The following is a 25,947-nucleotide window of genomic DNA, read 5'->3' as shown; positions in this document are numbered from 1 at the left end:
TTTCGACAGTAGAGAGAGCTCTTTTCCTTTTTTTCCTTGCGAGCTGATGTTATTAGAGATAATAATCTCATAAAATAATAATTCTTCGAAGGCTGCTCGAATACGGACAGGTCGGAGCCGAACGACAGGCGGGTCGGCAAAAGAAGAAGAGGCTTTTCGTTCTTCTGCTGGTCATGAGTACGGTGGTATCTGCGAAGAAGGAAGATCCCAGCTTGGGATGGCTATTACATTAACGAGTAGTGGCGGCCATTGTCTGGTCCAAATGCGTGCCAGACCGCACAATAATGGCCACCTATAATTTGGGAACTCCAAGCATTCTCCTCAACAGACTGTGCACCATTTTTTTTCAAATTTGAAGAAAGCATAAGATATATTAACCACGTATGTGTTCTGAGGAAGATAATTCTCGAGTTTTATTTATGAAAACTGAACGTCTTAGAGGCACGAACGAACGAAGACAACAACAATAATAATAATAATAATAAAAATAGTAATGACGATAATGATTTCATTATTTAGGAGAAATTTAATTGAAATGTAATTTATTTGTTTACAAGTTATTTAGTTTTTATTTCATGATCATTTGTAAAAGTAAAGTGCAATGTCAAGCTTCGAATGAAGTATCTAGATAGATAATAAAACGTAGAAGTTGTTTCGTTTCTTTTCTATTAAGAAAGTTGTAAACGAGATTGATGAGCTATGAAACTGTCGACACTTCAGAAGTAGACAAAATGTTTCATTGGAAAATATTTTAAGATGCTATACGGTAACGCATGAAAATATTTCATACTTGTTGAAACCTTTTGTACATGCAATATATATTGCGTGTTACACGAAACATTCGCTTGTATAACGAGACTCTATGATTATAATGATCTTGAATGGAATCTGAAAATGTATCTAAAAGCTACAAGATATTTAGTAGAAATAGTATATACATTCATAGACGTCGCAAAAGTATTTAGATACACAATTTATTCATTGCATTTACAAACCTCGAATATTTAAAGAACACTTATTATATATTTAAGATGACTGCTGTATATACTAATTTTTTGTTCAATTTACGTTTGCGATAAATATCTTATAACTATTATGTACATGTACGGATTTCTTTGAAACCTTATCAGAACATAATCACGGCAACTGTGTCTTATTATAGTGCTACTACAAATTTAAAAGGTAGTATAAGCTATATACTATGCCCATAAAACTGTTCTGTGGTGAATGTCAAAAATACATTTGTGAATAGTTGCATGAAGCATTCATTCAAAAGGATTTAATATATTCTTAACAAATGTAATATTATTTTATCATTTGTTTTTTTCAGTATCCTTTCCTCTGTGCTGGAACGGACTTCTAGTTACATTTTGTTATGGTTTACTTTTCTAGTCATCAGTTACGAGAAAAGTAAAAAACTATAAAAGGAACTAACCTTATTCATTGATGCAATTTATGTAGAACTAACTTTTTGATAATCCAATTCCATAAGCTCTACGCTAAGACTTTACATTACACGTTCGCGATAAATATGTATTCTTCTATTAGTTTGTCCGAAATGTTTCTTTCGTTTTACAAGGAAATAATAGACGCACAATGTTTTTTTGTTTTATATTAGTTTATTGAATTATGCACGAACATAATAATAGAAATACGAAAATAATAATAATAGAATATATAATAATAGAATAACATAATAATAGAATAACGAAATGGATCGTACCTACTTCAATAAAATAATATAAAACAGAAATTGTTGTTCATTATTATCACCTTATACATACCTTATACATACAACCTAATACATACGTATGTTTTCCGATTCGTTTCAAATTTTACCAGCGTAAACATGATAGTTGTGTCCCGCTACGCAGCTAATAAAATTCGAAAATATTTTATATAACACCTAGAATGTAACGTAGAATCTGTCCACGGTAAATGTACGAATACTTTTGCGGGTCGTAGTCTATGGATATTTTTATGGAAACCCGGGTAGAAAACCGAGTAGAAGGCAAAAGAAGAGCGAAAGAACGAGATGTCTCTGGGGAACGAATCTTTTCCTGTTTAAATCCAACGCAAGAGCGAATTCGCTGGATCACGGTGCGTCTAATGGCGCGGTTCTCAGTCTTCTTCGATTCTACGGCTTCTTTGAACTCGCGGTCGGCTTTTTCCACGGCCACGGGAACGTCGACAGATCATTTCTCACATTTCGCGCGCGCCTAACGACCATTTTCTTTTTCTTCCATAGCACCCCTGCACCGTCGCCCCTTTTTCGGATAATAATTCCTGCATTACTCGACAAAATTTTTCGACCAATGGCCCTTTGGGCCGAAGCGTCGAAAAGGTACCACGCCACCAGTGTTCGTGTCTCTAATGCCGCATCCACTTCCTAGAGACTCGTACACGAATGTTTCAATGCCACAGAGGCGAAAAGAATTCTACGATACGAATGCGCCGGCACGATTATCCTTACCCTTGTGGATGATAAATATATCGGGGACAAATCTTATTTGCAGGCCTTGACAAAGGGTGCCAATGACCGATACCGACACGCTTCCAATTCCATTTGACGTCTCATTTTCCCGTTTGCTTAGTAGACGCGCGAATGGGCGTGCAATGTGCCCTGTGCGTCACCTGGTGCCACTATAAATAGCCCAACTTGTAATCACGCTCATTGATTCTTGCTAGATCATTAATTGTTGTCGTTGACCGGTGTCATCGATGCTTATCGAGCAACGTTTACCGGAACGTATCGACCGAACAACCGTACAGAATGTAGAATCGGAGTCTCAATGTTAGGAATGGTTAGAGTTTCTTGTCTTCTTGGGTAGGATTTTTGTTGTAATATAAAATTAATTTCTGATTCGAAAGAAATATTTGCTATTACTTCGTACAAGAAAAATATTTCTGTTTCTTTAACTTTGCTGCGTTCGTTCGATCGGTTTAGACCGAACCGTTTTGTTTTATCGTTGACAAATTTCCTACGTTTGAGCGAAATAAAACTGAGGTAATATGTGTGTATATGTTATTAGATATATGAGAGTATAACAGTCTGGCAGTAACAGGAGAGTTGCACAGAAAGTTATACAAAGCATATGATTGCAATATGAAATTGGCAATGCGTTCGGATTTTAATTTGATTTCAAATTGATACGATCATTTCTTGCGCAAACTTTTGATTGACTTCCAATGCGCCCGAATATTCTTGCGATATTTTTCAAGATAGTATCATGTTCTCTACTTGAAATCTAAATTGAATATATCCATAAAATGTTTATATTATTTTCACATTATTTCTCATTATATTATTTTCAACAAACGATTGTTCGCTTCAAATATTAGCCAGTATTGAAAATTCTTACTTTCGAAATGATCCTTTAAGTCCTTATGATCCAAGAATAGAATAAAATTTCTATGGAAATTTAAATCTCCTTGTAATTTAAGAAGTTCGGATTATTTATTGCCTATCTAATCCGTGTTATTTATTATTTGTTGTACCCACACAGCTGCAGCCGTCGCAACCACGAAGTATCGAGAAACTACTTGAAAATTGTCTATAGAAACAAATTACTTTTATTTCACGAGCTTTAAACGTACAATGAAAGAGCAATGACTTAAACAAAGATACAAAAACGATGTTAAAAGCGCCATTATTATTATATTGAATGAAATCCTACAAACAATATAGTACAATGAAGACAATGAGACATTTATTATCAAATTACATCATAATTACTATAAACAATTACTACGAGTAAACGGATGTACATACAATGAACAGTTATTCGACATTATCGAAGGTACGTTAATAATAAAATTCTTTCCATACATCGACATACCTCAAGGAGTATAATCCGTAAAACAGGTAATCCACAATGCGACTAGCACGAAACGATCACAGTGCATCACAGTTTTACAAAGTCACATTCGTGTCCGTAGCCGCAAAATTAATTAAATCGTACCTGAAAGATAGAACTTGTACACTGTTCACGTCACTCGATGCAAACAACTCGTAGAACCCTAAAGTAGAAGCAGCAACGACCCGATCACTGTTCAGACAAAACCTGCAGCACTTCACATCGCTGGTATACACTTTTCCGTAGAATCGTTTCTTATCTGCGCTTATTCTACTGAAATTTCTGGGATCTCGAAACGAGAGGAACGATTATTCGCAGTAGTACGTCCCAGTAAAGTTAGCTACGACCTGGCAAGCCTCATCGATATAGCGAACGCGCATTAACGATGGAAATCTAAAGAAACTCGAAAAATTCGACTTTCCGAGGGAATTTCCTTTCATGGTGACGCGATCATCGTGATTCCTGCATGATACTTCGTCGACACGACCTCGAGGAGAATCATAACAGCCGGCACTGGCAGATGATTTTGATGCAGGCACAGCATGGAGTCGACTGATAGTCTATCGCGTAGCGAGGCATTGCCTAACCATGGCCAGGAACAAGTATTGTGCCAAGCGACGGGTTCTCCGTTAAAAAACGGACCAATCACGACGGGGTTGGCTGTTATTCCAATATGGCTGCCAGACAATGCGCGCTGGAGGTCTGGAGAGAAGGGAGGGAAGGTCTCTACCCATAATGCCATTCTCCGACTCCCCACTGTGACCAGGGAGCGTATACCGCGACTTGATCGGTCGACGTTGCCGCGTATACGAGCTTTAACCAGGGGTGCATCCTACTAGGACATAGCCCCGAGTCATTGTCCTTCGACTTTTACCCTTGCAAAAATCTGTATCGACGTCTGACGAAACTCGAAGATCGGTTTAATGATTCATCTTCCGTCTCTGATACGGCTATTTTGCAGAAATATGTATGATTCAATTTCTACTCGTGTATATTGCAGAGCTATAGTCGTTATAGTATTGTTTATCGCGTTGAATGGTATTTTTCCCTTACAAAATTTGTTGGAAAAATTTGTTTCCATGTCTTGTGGAACTCTGAGGTCGGTTTAACGATTCATCTTCCGTCTCTGATACGGTTATTTTGCAGAAATATGCATGTTCCAACTTCTGCTCGTGTAGATTGCAGATCTATAGTAGTTATAGTATTGTTTATCGCGTTTAATGGTATTTTTCCCTTCCAAAATTTGTTGGAAAGATTTGTTTCCATGTCTTATGGAACTCTGAGATCGGTTTAACGATTCATCTTTCATCTCTGATAAATATGTATGTGTGAACTTTTGTTTATGTATATTATAATTATATAGTCGTTATAGTATTGTTTATCGCGTTTAATGGTATTTTTCCCTTCCAAAATTTGTTGGAAAGATTTGTTTCCTTGTCTTATGGAACTCTGAGATCGGTTTAACGATTCATCTTTCATCTCTGATAAATATGTATGTGTGAACTTTTGTTTATGTATATTATAATTATATAGTCGTCGTAATATTGTTTATTACGTTGAATGGTATGTTTCCCGTGTAAAAATTCCTGCAAAATTTTTTTTCTATGTCTTATGGAACTCTAAGATCGGTTTAACGATTTATGTTTCTGATACGGGTATTTTGGATAAATATTTGTCAAACTTCTGTTTTTTATTGTATCATGTTATATATCATATAGTGAATATATCGATTAAATGTTTAGAATTATGCAGTGAAAAGAGATAGTGCACGTTTGTAGGTATTTAGTTACTACAGTTTTGTATATTATATGCATTTTGCATATTTTTGTATTTTTCTCTCAACAATCTTTCATCATATGTATAAAAACCCCAGTCTATTTATGTATATATTAATCAAATATTTATGAAAATATAATGAAAGGAGATGATATTTGTAGACCGTAGAGCACTTATTCTTAGATTCAAGTACATTAAGACATCGTTGACCAGACCATGCGCGAGTACACTTGTGCTCGCATACAAACCAAGCTGTGTAATTGTCAAAGTAGAAAATTGTAGTTATTACTGTTTATCAAGCATCTGCACAGTGTCTGCGTAATTTTGATATTATCTATTTTCCTGCACTTTTGCATTTTAATTACGATTTTAGTAGCATTAAAGCTCCTACAAACACGAGAATTTTGTGACGAAGAATTTTTTAAATCATATATAGATAATTTTTCTACGTGTAGAATAACAAACAGATGGAACATTTAACAAACGTGTGTAAATATTTTTTATATTCGCTTTATATACATAAATCTAAGTAAAATATAATCTTTTTATTATATATTCTTATAATGATCAAAAGAATTTACCTTTTTATGTCCTGAAGTCATATCATTTTATTAAAATTACACGTAGTACAGGTTCCAAATTTCCCGTTTATTAAATATTATCATCTTTTGCATAAATGTAAATAGCGCAGTCGGATTTAAAACAAGATTCTTACGCATTGATATAAATATATTTTACTGGTGTCTGACGGTGACTAGCGATTCCCAGTGCCAACCAGTAGGTTAGACTCGACAGATGATAAAGGCTGTAAACCACTGCTGTTAAGATGGTATCTAAATCCTGTCAAATGCCTGTTCTATCGATACCCTTTATTCCTGTGTCGTCACTCTTATTCGAACTCTGTCTCGCGCGCGCGGGACGTATCAGATTAATTTCCTAATTACCACCGACACGGCCTCACTACCAATACCGCATATATTACATATTACGTAAAAATAATATCCTCGAATGAAATTTTTGAAAGAAATCCTTCCTTCGATCGTTAGTAAATATAAAAACGTTTTGCCCGCAACGATGAATTTATAATTCATGCTCAAGAGTCGATATGACTATCTGTTGCTTAAGAAAAAGTAATTACCATGTAATTGTTATGATAGTCGTTATTTATTTGTTATTTTCTCGATATCTTACACTGCCTTACAGTTTTCCATTTTAAGTGCATTTACCCTGTCTCTATACGAATATACTGAAAAGGTGATTTCGTCTTTCTTAATCTATTTTTAAGGGTATTTTTTAAGCGTATCAGCTGTACGAAATATTAGAAGGATATTCTTAATTAAGCGTATAATCTATCGTGAAGTATTGTACTTTGGTTTGGAAAAGTCAAAGAGAAAGATTGACTGCATACGAGTGGTAACTAGAATTTCGGAGCATTGATTTATTAATCAATAAGTGCAAATCATTGTAGCCCATGGCGAACTATTCTGTATAAGCGAAATGCGATCACCGACAAAAGTATAACGTAACAATGCGTGCTCGATCTTCTGGAACGTTCGCGGAGGAACCAAGTCTAGGACATCCTCTGTATACGATAAATAATAGTGGCTGCATGAACTTGTGCTTTTCCAACATCGCGGCCCGTCTCCGCAATACGTACTGATAGATACGATCCTAGTCTTTGATTTTTTCTTTCGTTTCTTTGCGAAATGAATACGCAGCGACACGATATAGATCTATTTTAAAATTATCAACAGTATTTCGGAAATTAGAAAGTGAGAAAAATATATTTCTTGTCTTACATAGAATTGCCTGAAATTATTCGTTTCCTTTTTTAAATCTATTCTAAGAAGTTCTAAATTAAAAAAGAAAGAAAATGGGATAGTATTAAGTACCATCTCCTCTGATATTCTATTTATATTTATTGATAACGTAACGTAATATTTGTTCTTGTAAAGTATTTGTACGTATAATGTCTCATCAGATCGTACAAACATTTTGAATGAGTTAGAGATAGTAACTTCCTCTCCTACAATTTAACGACTTATACGTATAGTAAATAACGTATTTAATACGTTTAATAATGAAGTAAAAGTGTAAATTATTATTAAATGTAAATGTAAATATGTAACACGCACTATTTCTGGATTCGTGTACTAAAAAAGAGCTAAGTTCCTGTAATCTGGGACATTATTTATGGATGTATGTATCTGCGTATATGGCAGTGATATGACGAAAAAGGTTATCAACTTACAGAAACCATTTGCATAATATTAATATGTTATGATTAAGTATAAGCTATTGCACAAGATATTAATACATTGTACGTTGTAAAGTTTCGAGAACTTTGATTTCTTCAAATCGAAATTAAACTACTAGGTAATCTAAATTTTCCTATTACGTGTAAACACGTAACGTCCTATCACTTTTTACACTGTGTATTTATGTAACCGGAGGCTAATGTTTTTTACACTTGCTCCCTTTTTTTCCGCAACTTACATAATACGCATAAAATAATGTTTATCATATCCAATTCACTGACAAGCTTTCCTATATCACTGATACGTAAAAACCACATCTCATGTGATGTTGTATTAATTAATTGCATCTACTTGATTATTTAAGTTGCACCTGTGTACATAGCTCTTCGACGTTCTCCACAAATTACTTCTTTTACGGTGTTCAGTGTAAATATTACGCAGACGTATTTGAAGTTTTTGTGACCATATGAAGGTAAATACCATTAAGTGATACGAGATCTATTATAATTGGGTCGAATTAACTAATACATAAATACAATAGTATAGTAATATAGTATTATATACAATAAAGTTGTTAAATCTCGTTCGTCAATGATATACATTTCAGAAATCTTATCTAAACTATATGCCGAATTGTATTTCAATGGAATTAACTAGCAAGTAGTTGCTAATAACTGCAGGTAAGAAGATAAAACAAATTACTAAAATTCATAGTGTGTCGATTTCTACCTTTATACCTACCACTATAGAGCCTGGTAAAAAGAAGTATTTCATTAGCAAATAAAACTATGTGCCAATAATCTTTGTAGCTATTGTATATCGTATCTTATGACCACGTGAGCCTAAAGTTTTAATAGTAATCGAATCCTGTATTTAACCAACATTGAGGCGTAATGTATAGCCAGGCAATAGCAAAGGATTCTGTAAACGAGGTCAGAGACCTAGTTAACACCCTCGTACACACCAGTCATTCTGGATGTCAAGTTCTGCCGTCAATGAGCATTGTTGCCACCTCATACTATGACGTTCGCTCTTCATGTTTAGCTTGCACTTTTCGTTGGCCACGCGTTCACGAGAGCAACGGTAGCCCAGTCATGCTTAGGCGGTGCATTTTTCTCGTTTCGACATTCGAAAACTTCTTCTCCGATCGTATTTGCTTCCGTATCCGTTCCTCCCTCCTTGCCTTATCCGTTTCACTCGTTTCAAAATAACGTAATAGCAAACTTCTTCACGCGGAAACTGGAACGTGACGCCATAGCGCTCGAATAGCAGATTTTATTTCAGCTCGCTCAACACGCAATAAATTATCCGATTAATTATATACAATTTACAAAGTATACACGGTTGACGTATCACGAGATCCTTCTTTGTAAACGAGGTATGATCTTGTCTGGATAATGTATGAAATTTGGCGCGGTGATATTGCAAGATGCAGGTTGCGAGGATCTTGATCTTGATCTTAACATCTTGGAAATTCAGAGTTTGCGAAGCTCAGTGACGTGTCTTCGTCCCTTATTTCGATGGAACAGAAACATATCGAAGCGATTTATTTGTTAGCGTACAAGTTTTACCACCACAGGCGTAAAACGAAGCTTTCGAGAAAAGGAAAAGATCATGGTGACTGGAAATCTCTGTTTGGAAAGATGTTTAAATGAAATTGACTTGTATCCGTTACCACTTTTCCTTACAACGATGCCCTAAAAGAGACGTCTCGTTCCCGAAAACAAGATTTTGTTGAACCTTCGACGTGTTGCAAGTTGTCATGATGCACGAATTCTCTCTCGAGATGCAGTGGCACAGTGACCTATTCCATGACAAAACATATTTTGAATTAGTCGATCGCTAGCTTCGTGCGCTATTTATACACCGTGGTCCTAAATTCGTGGTACGAACGAAATCAGGTAAGTTCTATGGCTGAAAACAAGTTGAAAATCAAGAATAACAAAATTGCGTTTGGAGACCTCATTTATGCTACTTCAAATGTTACAAATGTATTTTTCTCAGTACGAGCAAGCGGTCTTCACTATATGCTTCAGTTAACTGGTTATAATTATTTTCAGTCACCATTTATTTTTATGCTTTTTAGATTTGATTGAAGGTCTTCAAGAACGTTTGGGAAGCAGCGAACAAAATTGACGCGAGATTTAAGTTTTTAGAAATGTTAGAATAATTTTCTTTAGATCGCAAGATCTTCGTTTCACTTTTAAAAGGAATTTCTCATGGAAGTCAGTTGTAAAAATGGCTTGATGCAATAATGACAGGTTGAAGGTCGACTGAAGAGAGACTGTCTAGAAAGGGCTAATGGTACTTCAAGTGACAGGTCGACCTTAACCAACCTGGTCTGATACATATCTATCCTAAATCAACAGAATTCTCTCGGCCGAAAGCTTCCCTTATGCCTTGGCTACCTTTTATTTAATGTTTGGATTTGCATTTTTCTCTATTCTTCAATTTGTATTTTTGTTCCTAAGATCACGAACGTAAATTATAAGTGACATTTCCTACATCGAATAATCCATTTTGTAATCAATTCTGAGAAACAGATGCATTTACTGTTGCGATTATCCGACGGAAATTGCGTATTATCTGTTATAAAACTAATCTTTTATAGTAAAGTCAAATATACTTAGCTACCGCACGTTCAATGATAATTTACGATATATCCGATGTGAGAAAATTGGAAAACCAAACCAATCACCTTCAAAACCTGCAATAATTTTATCTTTTTCATATTAAATTTTCCAAACGTTTTATTTTATTAAAACCAATTCGATGTACAAAATTCAGAAGTCGTTTAATTTTCAATGGATACCTTAAATAAATTTTTATAATTTAGGTAATTTATAATTCATTTTATAATTTAATTTTATAATTTTATAATTTAAAATTTAAAAAAAAGAAAAAGAAAGAAATACGTACAATTTGACAAAACAATTAATAACGACTTTCATATCTGACCAAAAGCCAGACCCAACAATGAAAATCTTAACGAATCTTTGGATACGCTTGCGGCTTATAGAACAGGGATGATTTGCAAAAAAATATCTAAGGAAATCGTAGAAGCAACGCGGACCAGGTAAAAACTCTTATAGTTCATAGAAAAGCTCTATTGTAGCGACACGAGATCTTTGAAAAGGTAAAAAAAGGGGCGGAGAAGACACCATCGAGCTAACTTTTCAACGCTACCGGCAACTGTCGTCGTGTTCTGACTCGGATGCTTTGGCGCAACTTTTTATATTAATGTTTTAATCCATCGATTGAAATATTTCTGGCGTACAGTCAACGAAAGAGACAGTCTTTTGTTAAAAAGGAGAGATCTCACTGAAGGAGATAGAATTATAGCCTGTTTAACTGTGGCTGGCTCCTGTGGATGGAGTCACCATATTTAATCTAAGGTGGGAAAGCTAAAGCGAGTTAAATACAGCTAAATATAGTGGCTTCCGGCTTAATGTAATTCTTTTGCCTCGGTTGGACAACGACAGATATCTCTATTACGTTAAATAGAAATCTTTGTATCTATCTGCCTAAATCATAATTTCAATTAAAAGCTAACATAAATTCAACAAACGCTAGTAAACTAAACCCTAATTTCGATTAAAATCTTACTAACAATTAGTAACAATTACTAATTTCGATCGAATTAAAATTTTTTACTTAAAAGGATTTATTTAGTACGTTTGTCGTTTCAACTATCACGGCTGTTACAGTACATAATTATTCCTTTTTTCATTAATAAAATTTCTATTTTTTTAATCATAAAGTGGCGTTAAAATACAAAAACTCAACAAAAAATGAACTTATTTATGATACGATATTACCTGCGTATAAAGAAATGTAATCGTATTAATTGACGAATGATTCCTACAAGCCGATATTCAAAATACTTTTAATAAAATGCATAAGAATCGTAAACACGACTATAGCGATTAATGTCGCCAATTAACGATTTAATTTACAATCTTGTTATTTTCCATCGATACGCGTTCGTCGACACAACTCTGCGCTTCAAAAAATGCTATTACAAATTCAAATGCAACTCGCGTAGAAAGATATATTTACGCAGGAAGATACAGCTTTTTTTCAATACGTCACATCTATTGTTATATATTTTCATCCCTAAGCTTCCTGGAAGTGCCCTCCCGAATTCGTTCTGAATCCGTGGCGTGCAACGAGCCACGATATGAGTAATGATGCGTGCTCGTGTTATAGGGGTGGATACAGCAAGTCATGGCTCCGAGTATCCCTATAACCCCATACATACCTCACCATCCAGCTGCCCCCCAAACATCGTCCTCCATGGGGGTTTCTCACTGAAATAGCCGAACTAACATGGCGGAACACGTACGACTCCAAATATTGATTCCCTCTTGGGATTTACTAGCGACTTGAATCGCTTCCAAGGATTCCACCATTTTCTTTCAAATTTCACAAGAGAAATTAAATACAATATGTCAATTTTTATTATGAAAAATTTCGAACTCGTGAAATATCTGGCTAATAATATACTCGAATTACATTATATTCGAATTTATATTGGAAGTACGAAATCCTTGAACATCTGATATAAGAAATCTCCTCTTTTCATTTTCTCGTTGTTAATTCTTTTCTTGCTGAATCCAAAGTATATAATACTTTTCAATTTCTTCGTTACTATATTAATATACAACGAATAATATACATCAAGCTTTTTTATTATATCAATATACGATGAATAACCTAACAGGTAAGCATCAAGTCGCATAATATACGTACGCAAGTTTGATTATTACGCGTGAAGTTCAAGATGGAACTTAAAAATGTACAAGTCTCACCAAGATTCATATAACTCTATCTAATATCGCTAATAACGATATAAGTAAATATTGCGTGTCTGTCTTTTTATTATGGAAGGAAACTTAATAATTTTTGTATTTTATATATGCTTGCGGAATAGGTGGTTCACGAAGGGTCCGTTCTCAATTCCGTATCCACTTTCGATGAAATTAGTCACGGTTGTTGCTACGCATCGAGCCAGTCGGATATTATTTTTTTCTCTCTTTGTGAGCGCTCGTGACGAATCGAAGCGGAAATTAATACAACACTGGGAATAAATTGCATTCGATCGTTCTCAATGCTTCTTGCTAATTTTATTGCGACGAAAAACTATGTGGATAATATAAAAAACCGAGTGCCTATACTATATAAATGTACAATACAGAAATGAATATAACCATTGTATCAAGATAAACACGTTCGTCGTTCAGAATTAAAGATGACGTGATAGCTAAGTATTATGTTGTCTTTTATAAGATACGTTATACGTATTATCTATAGCAGCATGCTTCGTGCAAATTTGCAGAGCGTTGAACAAATTTATTAACGCGCCAATCATTCATTTTTTAATGAATCTTAAAATATTTATATATATTTTTATATAAGTAAAATATTTATTTATACTGAAATAGAAGAAAAGAGTATATAGGTACGCCTGTATAGTTAAATACGCGCACACGCATGGCGGATGCGGCCATGCTTTCACGATCTCTTCCCCCTTGAGATTTCTGTCGTCCACGCACGAATACGCACTGTGTACCGCCCGCGCACGTGGCAGATGTTCCATTTTACGTACTCACGCATGCGTTTTCCATGCTGTTTCCCCACCATTCGCGATTCTACTATCCCCATCCGATTTCACGTTCCCACCAATTGACCATCCGCTTATCCTTTAATTCCTATACAATTGAATGACGATATATTTACAGCGAGTTGTTACGCTAATAAGATTTGTTTTTCTGTTATCGAATATAAACACGAAGGAAACATCGTAATGTTATCAAACGTCCTTGCTACGGAACTTGGGATATTTAATTAATATCTATATCTTTCGCTGTATTCGTCGATCGTTAGAATAAATGTTAGAAATCAGGTACGTTACGAACAAGATAAAACGTATTAAGCTTTTATCAACTATAATGAATAAAACAAAGATTTTAGTACTAATGGAATATTGAAAATAATTTAATTATACTTGCAGACACTTGTTGTTAGAAGCGTTTTAATTATCTGTATATTATGTACATTATCGGTGAAGCAGTTACTATATTACTAAATCATGAAATTATCAGTTGTCATGAAAAAGGTATATGTTGGCGACTAGAAACTATATTCATACTTAGTCATATCACATTATACTTCCATAATACCGAATAATTGTATATTTTCAAATTATGTACTATTATTATTTCAGATTTAGTATGCGTAGATATCTGTTCTTTCTTAATTTTATTTATATAAAAAAGCTTGTAACTATATAATCATATAACTTATACTTATATAAAAACTTATTATATATGTATATATCTGTGTGTATGTAGTAGCTATACATATAACAGGTAGCAGTACGTTTTGTAAAAGCATCGAGAGAGCAAGATCCATTCCCTGATCTCACTGCATAGTGATAAAATTTTAATAGCGATCTCACGAACCGTGGCTAGCGAAACGAATCAATGATCAGTGTCACTTCTTACAGCTTAATCAATGCCAACACAAAACTTACTGCTTCTTTACAAGTGAGGGAGGAAACGAGTCATCATTTGAAAAAAGGAAAAGAAAAGTAAATTACATTATCTTGGAGACATAAATATTAATATCTTTTTTCTGACCTCCAGATTAAAAAAAAAGATTTCATTATCAATGTAGGTTAAAAGATATTTATGCAATTCTGCTTTATACATTATGGCAAAGCAATTAGAAAAGTAGGTAAATACGATTAAACTTTTATGTTGAGGTAAAATAATGAAATGAATATTACAATACAAATACCTGTTAATAACTATTTATTGAAATCCTACTAACATGACACGAATAATAAAAAAAAGAAGAATGTCTGCGTGCGTAGATTGATAAAATGACATTTTCTAATTTTTATATCTTATTAGATCGCTTTCGTTCGATATTCAACCTCAACCTATCTTCGATTCCTTCCTCTATTCGATGAATTATTAAAGGCAGAGATAAGTCTGTAAGTATATTGAAGAAGGCGGGGTCGGTCACGTTCAACGCCTATTACAAAATTTCAATGCGGCAGTTGAAAGTCAATATAAATGACAAAATAGAAATGTATGTACTACATATGTCTATTTTAATACACTATGTATATCCGATGTATGACATTAAGTAGAATTATTCTTCGCTCCAATTGTTTGCTGCTTGTCCTACAAAGTTATTATTTCAAATAGATTTATTTAATTTCGCACATTCTATATGTTAAATAAATGATAATTGTATTTCAAATAACTATTCATAATAGATAGTGCAAATCAAATTAGAAGGAACTTTAAATTACTGTAGGCAGCTGTACGTTCATTAAAGATAATACCAAATGTACGATAATTGCGGATGTTTATGTAAATTCATATTTTTATGAACATACTTATACTATACTAATTTTTTTCGCTTGCTATATAATATAATATTGTAACGAATACTTTAGATCGAATTCTTACTTATTACTTACTTTCTTTTTCTATTAAACAGGATCATTGTATAACTTTGTTCGCTTTAATACAAAACGTTTCGATCAAAATATTAAATAAATGCAATTCTTTCCTAAATTAAACATAGAACAAAGACAAATAATCGAAGAACTAGTAATAATCCTATCAAATAGGAAGATAATTCAATTCTCTGCCTCTTTTCAAAGTAACCTATTTGTAATTGAATTTATTCAACGAAATTTTTCGACCGTAAATAACATAACATCTAAATAAACTAAAATTTCAGAAATCGTGTCCAAAACCACGAAATTAGAATTCGCTTGGCAATACGCTTCACGACATTTGTCTGAGCGAATTTTTAATCACGGTGGAACATTATCGATAACGTAAGAAAGAAAAATACATCGTGTCGATCGAAGGGGAACACTTTGCGGCGCACCCAAAGTCTTCGTGGCGAGACAATGCTATGATAATTTATTCCTCGGATATAAACTTTTTATAAGATCCGTCGTGTAATCCATCATGCTTCGTCAAATTGGTACAAGCGCCTTGTATGTCGACGGCATCATACAGCACCTTTTTATCCTCCTCTTTACCCCACCTCTTGGTTCCCTTTTCACGAAAGCACTTGGTCCTCGTGCGTGAAGATCGCGATTCGCGCGGACCCACGTCTATGTAACCGCCAGGAAACGATTTGTAATAGTGTTAGGGATTACGTGTTGCGAATAAATTTACATGTAATCGTAAGAAGTCCCTTCGAATGCAACTCTATATCGAGCTACAACAATATCGTTTTGCAATTTCCCAGCGGTCAAGGTATTATGGCGCTTGATTATTCACCCAAGCTTCCCAGTGCAGTGAACTTTTACCGTAGATATATCATCCGCAGTTTAATGAATTATTTGTTCATTAATCAGATAACGACCGGCTTTCGTTCCAAAGGCAACCGTTGCGTGTCATTTTTTCCATTTTTTCCCCGCTTTTTTTCCTTTTTCTTATTTCAAAGAGCAAGGCAGGTTCTCAGTAATAGGAATGAGAAGGGCCATGTTTGGAAATGAAGACTGCAGGAAGAACGCGATAAGTCGTATTTCCCATTTTTTTCAAAGGCTGGCTGCTTTAAAATTCAGTACGTTGTTAATTAATCGTAGCAAGGTAAATTAATCTTATTCGAGATAAGTTAGGTAATTCACCTTGTAATTTGGCAAATTCGGTTATGAACGATTCTTAAACGATCTGTATTTGAAAACAGGCTAGGTATTTAATTCTTTATTAGTGGCGTGACAAATATGCTTGATAGCTAGATGGCCATAATTTCTTACGAGAATATAACTTCTAGTTGTCAAGGAAAAAGAAGTCGGTTCAATTAATACTAATATCCACGATTCTGACTATTACGATCCAGTAGTGTGTGTATTATTTTATTTCTGGAAGTTATTTTGTTATTTACTTTCTTAGTTCTTATACTTATAATATCTCGCCGAACCAAATAAATCTGCCAAAGGGTTATTCGAACCGATTTCTCGTTTTTGTTATTTTCTCTTGCTGAATCTGAAGTTATGCGATATTTCCTCATTCTTCCGCCTTTATATCAAAGATTAATGATGCTCCATAATACACGACGAGTTTGGTCATTGCATGCAAAATTCAAGATTGAATTTTAAGATGTTGAATCTTAGATGACTTCAGTAACTCTACCTTACTCTGTGTTATCGAAATTATCCTTCAGTTTCGCTTTGGGACTAAACATGTATCTCTTCACCATCTGCATAATATAAAGATATTGTCTTTCATACGATTAAAATATTACTAATATCAAAATACTGTTTGTCTCAACAATTATATCTTTGGCTGGACCTAACAGGTTCTTCTCATTCTCAACTATTCTGCGTAAAAATATTTCTTCTGAATCATATGGCGACATTAAAATCCAAATGTCATTTACTTTAAACGTTCAAATTACTTGGACATAGCTATGTCAGGTTAAATGTTAAGCGATAAAGATACTTTTTTTTTTCTCTCGAAAGGTCTGTATCTCGGTTGGAACCCCGTTCGTTATTCTCTATTTTTCTCTTAGTAAATCTTAAAGAATAGCGACGCCCAAGGAATTTGTGCTTTCTTTTGTCGAGCGACTCATTAATCACACAATGCCGTACGTCGAGTCGATCGATCGACGACGAGATAGCCGCGTAATGAGCTCCGCTGCTCTTGTTAGTCTGGTCGGTGCTTTGTAAAACGAACTTATTATTGCGGAATCGAATTAATTTACTACACCAACGGCTCTGTGTCGTGCAACAAATAAGCAAACCGTAAATTGCGGTAAATTGTAACGGTCGCTCTTTAACTCTCGTTATTTTTCTCGTAAATGACAAAATAATTTATCATGCTGCAGCTCTGCATATTGTTTCGGAAATAATAAAAATGTAAAAGAGTCACGATGGTAATTATATCGTTTAATTTAAGGAACACTTTTATTTTTTAAAAACAATGAACACACACACACACACACACATATAACTACGTGTGATAGAAAAATACTTTCTGTGTGATCTTGCTTCTCAGTATATTCGACTGCTGTTTAATGTTATACATTTGCATTCTCTCCCCACGGTGAAAAATAATTTTTTTTAGAATTAAAATCAAACCCCGCGTCGAATACTACCTATACAACGTAAAAATGAAAGGCAACGAATCAATTTTCTTTTTCACATTTTCATGCACGTACGGTGGCTCAAAGTATTCAAACACTTACAGAAACTTTGTTACGATTCTATTACGTGTACGTGTAATGAGACACGACGATCATGACTATCATTGATCGAACTTGTAACGAATCTGAAAATATCTACAGAAATTACTGTATTTATCGCAAGAATATATTCTGCAGAGATCACGAAGGTATTTAAAAACTCAAGTACACATTATGTACTCGCTATTCAGCGGGACCATTTTTAACATTCGTTATACATCCAAAACCGCTATTCACGCTGTGTATTAATTTTTTTACTAAATAAACGTTAAGTTAGCATCCTAGCGTAAGTATCCTGTAACTTTTATATACATTTCCCGATTCGTTGTAAATTTGACCAAAGCTACCCTAATCACAGAAGTCGTGTCTCGCAACGATACCACTGAAAGCTCAAAATATATTTCATATATAAAACATTCAATATAGACATAAAACGTATATACTAAATACTTCATGAGTCATTTGTACAACCTATGTAAAATCAAATATAGGGAAATGCTTTCGAAGCATCCGCCGATCAAATTTCTCGCTTTTCTTTTTCCCAAAAAACGGAGAACAAAAACGAGACTCGAACAAAAAAAAAGGAGAAGAAGAAAACAGAAAAAAGAGGAAGAGAAATAAAGAACGAGGTTCGCGGATACGCCGACATTTTAAAAAGGTTTTAACGAGCGAACCTTCGTCAAGCGTCGATACGAAACACGACGTAGAGTGGATCGCGGTGGGCTAGGCGCACTCTCTGGTCGTCGCGACGTAAAGTAATTAAATGCAGAGAAGGGGAAACCGAGTGAATACGAAGGGCTGCTGAGGATGGTGGGGTTCGAAGGTAAGGGAGGGAAGAAGGCAGCGAGGGCGTTCCTGTAGCCACTCCCCGACTTCTCCACGAGACTTTACGAACTGGAACCTCTGGCTCTCTGAAATCTCTCACTCCCGCCGTACCTGGACAAAGTGTATCCTACCAGCCAGCCAAACGCTCAGCTTCGTGTTAGACGATTCTTCCTTCTCTGCATACGTTCATTCTTGATCTCGTACCAACGCGCAAAAGTGTCTCCACGAATTATTTTCGGTTGTCCGGCGAAGTTCTTTTCACGCTGGTTGGCCACAGTCCTTCGGATTATGCAACAATTGCGCGAAAGAAATTCTCCGCGGTGAGCTCTCTATACACACGAATGTATTTGCGCGAAATTTAACGCGACTATCAGTACGGAGAGGTAACAACAATGGAATGAAATTTTTTTGTTTTCTTTTTTTTTTTTCTTTGAGCTACGTTACAGGGGAAGAAGGTGATAAGTCACGTTGTTCATTTTTTAGGGGAAAGCAATTTAAAAATTTCATGAGCGTTAAAATGAATTGAATGAATCGGGATCGAAATTGTGTTTGCTTTTGAGGCTAAATATGTATTTTTCTTACTCGTTTCGTTAGGTACTTATAAAACACGTTACTTGCCGGAATATAAAAATATGAATTTTATTAATAATTTTACTATTAATTGGATATTGCATTTACTTTTGTTGCAAAATTTCGTCGTGTATATTTTTCCACGATATTAACTATACATATATTAATATTACATGTACGAAATTCCTTCTGTTTTATTTGAGTTATCCGAGCGACATTGGAATCAACAACTTAACAATATCTGTACTTACCGTGACTTTATCTGTAATGTGGAATTGAGTAAAATAGAGTGCGCAATTTATATATTTAGACATAAATTGCTGGAATGTCACGTTACATAATCCTTCATATAAATTTTGTGTCACAAATAAAGCTACTAATACGATTTCTACTTATGATTTTATAAGACAACGCTTATCGCAATTTATAGTTAGACCACATAGTTGCCGATACACGTCATGTACGCTTTTCATAGCGTTAATATTCTTTTTTGCCTCCGTTTGCCGCCGTCACTACCGAATTATCTACCAATGTCTAATGGATATAAAAATGATTCGACTAAGGAAATAATCATCGAGTAGACTACATTTAATCAACGCGTTTATGGTAATTAGATTCGCGAGAGGTGCGGCCAGGCGCGGTCGTGGCTCTTAACTGCAGCGAACCTTCAAATTGGCTTTTACAAATTGCAACGTTAATTTGACACGCTTTGAATAGAAGGAGCTACGCGAACTAGCTGTATATAATTGTCCCTGGTTTTTACCGGCGTGTTAGGACGTCTATGGTATACGGACGGTGTCTATCACCTTTGATTGACTCTTTAATTAGAGACTGATACGCAAAGCAAGCGTTCAAAGCAGCGCATAAACGTATTATGTAATCAAAATTATGAACACCTTTCATAGTGCTGTTGTGCTTGTTACACGGTTCTTTTGGATATATAAGTACCTAACAGGTTATTCTCGCATAGTTTGCACAAATATCGCAATATTTCTTTTACAAATAAAATTTACAAATAAAAATTTGATACAAGTTTTATCTTAAGTTGTTTAATTACACGATAAAACTAATTTGCACTTACCAGTTTCGAGATCGACGGTATAAGGAAGGCCTGCCCATGGATCATCCTGTGGTTCGTCATATTCCTTTGTGCCTTTCTGGAAATGAAACACCGAGGAAATGTTCCTAGCAGTCAAGAATATATTCCGTTGAGCGAATAAAACCGGACTTAGTCACGAACCTAACTTTTTTCTTGTCTGTTTCAAGATACGATGACTCCCAATCGAATAAATAGGAAGAACTCTTTGATACTGAGAAATGTTTACGTAGCCAATTCCTCGTAAACAAGCCGCAATTAGCAATTATGTTGGGTTTAGATGTCGTTAAATAAACGGAGTAATAAATTAACAAATTACCGTGATAAATATCTAACAAATCTAAAACGTCAAGTGTCAATTGATTTTTTAACAGACCAGCGATTAGCAAGCTTTTCTCGTTTAGAAGACATCCAGTAAACTGAATAATAATATCAACTTGGATTATAAACGAAAGTTTTAAGTTATCGATTTCTATTCATTCAGTTAAACACTCTAATCGATTATTTCGTTTCGATATTCATTTTAAACATGTTATTCATATTTACTTTCCACTGAATATTATTTACAACGTTAACAACGTTGCGTCAATGCGATGTTTCATTCCTAACTTGTTTTCATTACTCTACAGTATTAACGTCATTATATTCATCTTTTCAACGCGTGAAAAATTCCATCGCCACTTTTCTTATCATTTCTCTACCTATCTTATCTATTTATCCTTTACATTATCATTGTATTATTGTTAAAAATTTTTCTCAACTACCGATACTAGTCGTTCTATCTAAAAAAGACTGACAGATTGTTCGTACATCGTAGCAAAAGCTCGCAATATCACGGATGAAGTCGTTTTCAAATTTGGATACGGCGGCCGACTTTCGGTGAAAACGCCATTCCGTTGATAATGAAAGGATCGAAAACGACGCCGCGTAACAATGGCTGAATTCACTCGGATGGCATTCGAGACCGTGAAGGTCGACGATCATAGAGACGTCATAATCAAGGGAACCTAACGGCAACGTGAAAAAGAAGCGGAGGGCGCTCATATGGCCGAGACCATAGGCTGGCCGTACCCCGTGTTATATACGGACTGCAGTGAAATGAGTTTAATGAAAATAGCATTGTACTCGACCATTAATCATAGCGACTCTCTGATAGTAGCTATCCAACCACTGGCTTCTCTCTCTCCCTCTCTCTCTCTTTTCCCTTTCCTGGCCTCCAGCTTTTCATCCCCTTCTATCGTTGCCTCAGTCTCTTTTTCATTCAGCGTGATGTATCGTCGTTGAGTGGTGCGTTATACCAAGATCCGGGGTTATGAATACAAACTTCGATCAATCCTCTCTCCACCCTTCGATCGAACAACTCCCGCGAAATGAAACTAAGTGCATCGCAGTTACGCGCCATCAAGGATCCGCGTGCATTCTCGTGCTCACTGTTTCCTGTTTAGATTCGCAGGTAACTTTCCTCGCTTTAATTTTACGGTTAAACTTTTTCGACTTTAGAACTATATCTATATTACTATATGTATAATCTAAACATAAGGATAATTTTCTTTTATGTAGTTTTGTATCTATGAGCTGTTCGGAAGACACGTTGGTCAAGTACATTAATTGGGAAGCAGAAAGAAGAAATGATATTATTATATTGCAAATGTTCCTTTTCACATTTACCTTGAAATTCTATATTGTATTCATCTTGTTGTGGTAAAGGAACCGATGGAAGTATAAGTTAATTTGTTTTTAGAGAACTGAATGTATCTACGTGGAAATGAAATTGAGAGATTGACAAAAAGTGGAGTTGATCATATGTGTAATATCACATGTTGCATCAAATTTAATATCCACTTTTGCGTACATCTATCCTTCTGCTGATATGTCATTTAATTCAAGGATTCAGAGGATAGCATTAGAAGCAATATGTAAACACAAAATAATTTCAGTTACCTAAATCGTTAGAATCATTTGTAGCTATCTATATACTCGTCATTGTATGTACGTATAATTTGTATTATATATAATTATTTATTTGCAATTTAAAGAATTGAAATAGTAATTATGATATGATCGCGAACCTAACTGGAAACGAAAGATCACCAATATAACGATAAAATTATCCACGACTCAATTATTATCGTCGTACAATTATCTTTATCTTGTTTATTCGAAACAGACGTGGCTCTTCTTCTCAACGACACGGTCGCCCGTATGACAATGGAGGTCCTGTCATCGTTATGAGTTTGCATCGTTCGCGCAGCTCTCAATTAAGATTTTCGAACTACTTAGAGTCTGCTTATTTCGGCCGTCACGAACGATCTGTCGGTTGAAAGCATAGCTAGAATCTGTATTGATCTCCGCGAATATGTACGAAATCAATGGGCCACCGTGACCGTCGAGCCAGCTATTGAAGTTGCCAGGTTGTTGCCAGTCACGGTTCTGCGAATAATTCGTAACCTGTCGTCTTTTCGAATTCGCAACACACCGATCCTGGCACCTTTTATCCTGGTTCTATTTTAAAAATGATAACTTCAGCTCTTGATTCCTTCGATTATTCCCACTGCCAACGAGCAAATAGATACGAAGTATACGTAGAAAGAAAATAACAAATTGTTTTTATTCTGACAAAGGCTAAATACACGCGACTAATTATAAGAAGCACAATGAGAAGTATAATACGTATGAAACACCTATGTTTCTTCGTCTACAACTATACCTATTTAACCCTATGTTGCAATAATTCAATTAATTAAAAAAAAAAAAAAAAGAAACGGGTGTTGCAAACAGAACGTCAAGGATCCAGCAACGATTAAAAATCCATCTCGTTACTTGTAATTTCTATCTATATTTGTATAACGATTTGAAAGACGAGAAAACTATAAATACGTACGTAGTTGATTGAAACTATTCTCTGCCTGCGAAGAAGAAACAATTGTTGGACAACAGGAATGAAAACAAAGTATGTACGTATGTGAATAATGAAACTATAGGTAAGTATGGATGGAAACAATTCTGAAATACAACATCACGGGATCGACCGCCATTTTCTCCCGAAAATTCATCCGACAGAAACAATCAGGGAAGAGAAGGAGGCCAAACCCACTTCGGTTCGCTGGGCGCGTTTTCAATTTCCAGGACCATCAATACGTCCCTCAGAATCCCCCTGCCATGCTGCTCCAATCTCTTTGGCCCTGCTCTCCCCTCTCTTTTTATCTTGCTCTCTGCTCTCTTTTTTTCTCGGCTACGTCCCGCGACCAACCGGCTTTCTTCTCCCTCGCCCTAACCCTCATCTTCCTTTCCAGCTTGCTTTATCGATGCCGCCCCTCGTCCAGAGGGATGCTGTACATCTATCATTTTAACAAACCCTCGGCGATTGCATCCCGCCAACAAATGAACGCCATCCGTTCCGATGTTTTTACGAATACATTTTAGCTGGCTCCTGTCGTTATGCAAAAGGAAGCGAGAAGCCATCATCGAGCATCGTTCTTGTGTTCTTCCGATTATATCGAGAATTCAGCGATTCTATAGGAACATAGATGAGCGAAGTACGTCGTAGTAAGCGTCAGAAAACTGGAGAAATGATTTGTTCAGTGGGAAGAAGGATAACAGAAACGAGTTTTCTTGTTTTTAGTGAAAATTCTTACTTTTGTTGCTTGCGTCGTTTGTCGTTTCAAACGCCCTAATCGTAGGTAGAGTTTGGAGTTTATCTTGAGATTATCGATGATCGAATTAAAAATTTCTGTAGATAAAGAAATTGAAGAATAAAATTGAAGAACGAAAAAAGAATACGTGGATAATATGGAAAGAAACGGAATTTAGGGGAAACTATACTTTAGAAAAATCACAGAAAAGTGTCTTAAAATGCATTGTTATAGATCTGCAAAGTTCCTAAATAAATTTATTCAATTTTAAATAAGTTTCTGTAGGAAGTAAAAAAAGGGTCTTTTAGGACTTTGAGTTTCCATCAGATCGAGAGAGATTATTTCCTTCGTATAAATGGAGCAAGTTGCTATAATTGAACCTGTCACCATTGCGAACGCAGATCGTTTGGAATTTCAGCCGAAGTCGTAAATTAAATATTCACGCCAGTCACTCCGAATGAGCGCCATTATTTTACGTTGGAACATAATACGCTGTATTCTTAGAGTATTCTCGTCCTATTAAATTGGAATCAACGATAAAAGATAATTTGATAGTCGCAGGCAAATTTAAATCGAAATTTTACCATTAATCTATTAGCTTCCCGTTTCATATAAAAACAGACAAACCGTATACTCAATCTTATTAACGAAATTACTAAAAAAAAAAAAAAAAAAAAGGAAAAAAAGAAGCATATTGTACATTTTCCAATCAATCGGACACGAAAGTTTCTGTTTCGAGAAACGTACAAGAATTCGATAAAAATCTTTCGAAGAACTTAAATTCAGCGTTCGATCGAAACGAGGAAGATAAACTCGTATTTTTAAAGATATTCGCAGTTAAAACAATTTCAGGACTAAGTATCAGGACAATGGCTGTCAATATACAGCGAAAGAAATTGGAGGAAGATGGGACAGAGGAGTGGACTGGCCTTTGTTCTCAGCTGTTCGCGAACCACACTTTGGATCGATGTGTCTGCTTTCGATCGGGATCGAGGATATTCCCCGTATTATTGGAGCCTCGAAGACGGCGGTCCCTTCACAAAGGTGGAACCCGTTGGAACAATACGATCTTCGAGGAGGAAGAGCCCGAAAGACGAAGCAAGTTAGATAGGGATTGGAGAAAGGAACGAAGGAATACCGACTTTACTACCGAAGGCCATGAGAGCAAAAGAGAGAGTCAAAGTGGAAGAGTAAAGGAGACACAAGAACGGAGAGAAGAGACGATCAGAGAGGAGAAGAGAAAAGAAGAGAAGAGAAAGAACGTCGAGAAGTCTGATGGGTTACCCGCCCAGAACGTCATGCAACGTCATTGTCGGTGACCACGGTATGGATGAGCTCTCGTTGGCTCGAATCTTCGTGGATACTTAAACGTTCTTCGTGCTCATCGACTGAAACGCGTCAGATGAAGGAAATCGACGTTGAAAAAAGTTGTGTCGTAGAATAGAAAGTGAATTAAATCAGTCGATCTGGAGTGAACTGCAGACACGATTTTAGTTTCTTAAGGAAACTGCGCATCGTTGAACAGGGCACAATAGAATCGTGACCGAATAAAATTCATTGAATCAAACCGCTGCAATCAATATAGATACAATCACGCAGTCGTTTAGTCTTCGATTATTTTAGGTTTGTCGAATATATTGTTTTTTCTTTTCTTTTTTTGTTTTGCTAATAATAATAAACTTTAACTTGTACTTACCCTAATATCGAGATTT

General features: G+C 35.4%; 1 protein-coding gene across 5 annotated transcripts in view; it reads right to left on the bottom strand.

Moving 5' to 3' along the window:
• Positions 1-25,947, bottom strand: part of Cnc (NFE2 like bZIP transcription factor cap-n-collar) — a 112,411-nt gene that overhangs the window by 46,873 nt on the left and 39,591 nt on the right. For all 5 annotated transcript variants that reach the window (XM_072004932.1, XM_072004931.1, XM_072004933.1 and 2 more), the window contains exon 3: positions 20,589-20,664. In XM_072004932.1, the coding sequence (XP_071861033.1) occupies positions 20,589-20,664 (76 nt within the window). The remainder of the gene's footprint in view (positions 1-20,588; positions 20,665-25,947) is intronic.

Source organism: Bombus fervidus, chromosome 6 (assembly GCF_041682495.2).
Source record: "Bombus fervidus isolate BK054 chromosome 6, iyBomFerv1, whole genome shotgun sequence".
NCBI classification, from domain to species: Eukaryota; Metazoa; Arthropoda; class Insecta; order Hymenoptera; family Apidae; genus Bombus; species Bombus fervidus.
The sequence above is the reverse complement of the archived record's forward strand: the minus strand, read 5'-3'. Positions and strand labels throughout refer to the sequence as shown.